Below are 1984 nucleotides of genomic sequence, written 5' to 3' on the forward strand. Positions count from 1 at the left end.
AATTCCTTAGCCTCAAGCTCTCGTCTTAGGGACTCCTACAGCTCCAGCATAGACCAGGAACGGCAACCAACTCCATTAACTACCGCTTCCTCATCAGCTCTCGCTCTGCCCTCCTCAGCGCCCTTCTGTTGATCCTTCAACGTGAGCGTAGCCTCCGACAGCTCTTGAAGGCTCCTCTCTCGACCAGCCTCTGCTTCTGCAAACCACCCCTTCCCTTCTACCCAACCGCACACAATAGATCCCTTCACCTCTCAGCCGTGCTGTCATATCTTCAACATGCTCCTGTAAGTCATGCACGCTGTTCTGCAGCTCATCGACTTTCGCCGTTCGCTCTGCCAGCTCAGCTCTCAAAGCCGCCTAAACCTACCCATGTCCCAGGAAGCAAACACTCGACTGACATTGTCCTCCTCAGCCATTCTGGCGGCCTCCTCTAGTTGTGTGTCACCTGGATGCTCCATCGTGTTAGGGTCCAAGTCCACAACCTCGTAACTCGAAGCCATCGACGACACCTGACACGTATCGTGAAGCTGTCCCTCAGCAGCAAGAGATGCCTCCTATTACATCCCCCCGTTTGGGAGAGTTGGCCCTCTCCAACTCCTCAATGCGTGCCTCATACTTCCCAACAGTGGCCGCCTGATATTTATATAAACCATACCACTCTCCTCTCAACTTCACCTCATCTTCATGGGCTCTCTGCAACTCTTCTCGTAACTCTGATACCATCTTCTCCGCCGATTCAACTCGGCTGCTCAATTCACTGCCTGCATCAACAACCACAAATCCCCCCCGAAACCATACACTGGTTATTACGTTGTTCATCATCAGCTCGCTTGGCATCTGCCAACTCCCCTTGCAACTCCTTATTCTCCACCTACCCTCCCAGTGTTGATAGCAGCTACACCATCGCCATCGCCCCTACCTCCCTTCGTTGCAGCTCAGCTTGGTATCTCTCCACACTCTCCTGCAATCGTCCCAGCTCCTCCCGAAGACCCTGGTACTCTTCCTGCTGCTGACCACTACTGACCGAAACTTCCTTAGCCGCATGGGCTTCCTCCAGTGCCGATTGTAAGGCAGTTATCTGACACATAAACTTCTCCCCGGCCTCTCCACTCCGAGTCGCTACTGTTGATGAGTGCCCTCCTGCCATTACTATACGATGCTTATCAAATCGATATCGCGATTATATACCCTCAACCCACGGTGAACACAACGTGGAGCCGCTAGTGTACCTCCCCCTTATCACCTTAGCCTCTTGCTCTTCAATCCTATTCCTCAGCTTCTTAACACTCCCATCGTCATCATCAGTTGAGCTGCTATTCAATCTGCTGTTCTCCTGCATCCAAGCCCAATCAGACAGAACGCTCCCTCTGACCACGCCTACCGCCTGGAGCATCTTCACCGTCTGCTGCAGCTGCTCAGCCTCCCCTTCCTTATTCGACAAGGCTGCCCTCAGCTGGTCTGCCAAGGTCGATTCTGAAAATCGCCATCTTACCACCAGAGTCGCCTCCACGCTAACCTCTATTAAGCCGTTCCATCGCTGATTCCAATTTCATTTGCATGTCCTGCAGCTCTTCGTTACGCCAATCTTGTGCCGACTCGATCGATTCTGAGAGTACCCCACTAGTGAAGAGATAGATGCCCCTATCGCCTTCCTCACCTGAGGATCGCTGTAAGCCTCCACCCCTTCCCCCTGGGGGCCCTGCTGGCGAGGACTGCTGCGGGTGGCGTTGTGGGCCGTGCTGGCCATCTCCCTGTGTTGAATCCTCCCCGAATAACCGGGATAACATTGGCAGAAAAAACTATGGTGGAGTCGATACACTACCGAGTTCCTACCAACCCAAACGGGAGGATGATACAGTGGTTATAAGAGACCTTGAAAAATTGTCATAAACCATCACAAGAGGAGCGCTGGCGGCGGCGGCGATGACCACGTTAGACCTTGTAATAGTTGGCCTCAACAAAGGGCATCTTGGTGATCTGATGC

At 53.1% G+C, this 1984-nt stretch overlaps 2 protein-coding genes across 2 annotated transcripts; both read right to left on the reverse strand.

Moving 5' to 3' along the window:
* Nucleotides 1–39: 39 nt before the first annotated feature.
* On the reverse strand, nucleotides 40–196 carry Pmar_PMAR026819 (hypothetical protein; the record flags this gene model as incomplete). The annotated part of the gene is made up of 1 exon (XM_002775730.1): nucleotides 40–196. A coding segment is annotated over one exon (157 nt), but the record flags the coding sequence as incomplete, so codon positions are not given.
* A 151-nt stretch (nucleotides 197–347) lies between these two features.
* Nucleotides 348–1747, reverse strand: Pmar_PMAR026820 (tropomyosin, putative; the record flags this gene model as incomplete). Its single annotated transcript, XM_002775731.1, has 9 exons — nucleotides 348–509; nucleotides 562–633; nucleotides 676–761; nucleotides 811–871; nucleotides 920–1078; nucleotides 1244–1333; nucleotides 1382–1473; nucleotides 1517–1595; nucleotides 1658–1747. The coding sequence occupies 9 exons, from the start codon at nucleotides 1745–1747 to the stop codon at nucleotides 348–350; spliced, it is 891 nt and encodes a 296-aa protein (XP_002775777.1).
* Between the last annotated feature and the right edge of the window lie 237 nt (nucleotides 1748–1984).

The sequence above is a fragment of the Perkinsus marinus genome, assembly GCF_000006405.1.
Source record: "Perkinsus marinus ATCC 50983 genomic scaffold scf_1104296955390, whole genome shotgun sequence".
NCBI lineage: Eukaryota > Perkinsozoa > Perkinsida > Perkinsidae > Perkinsus > Perkinsus marinus.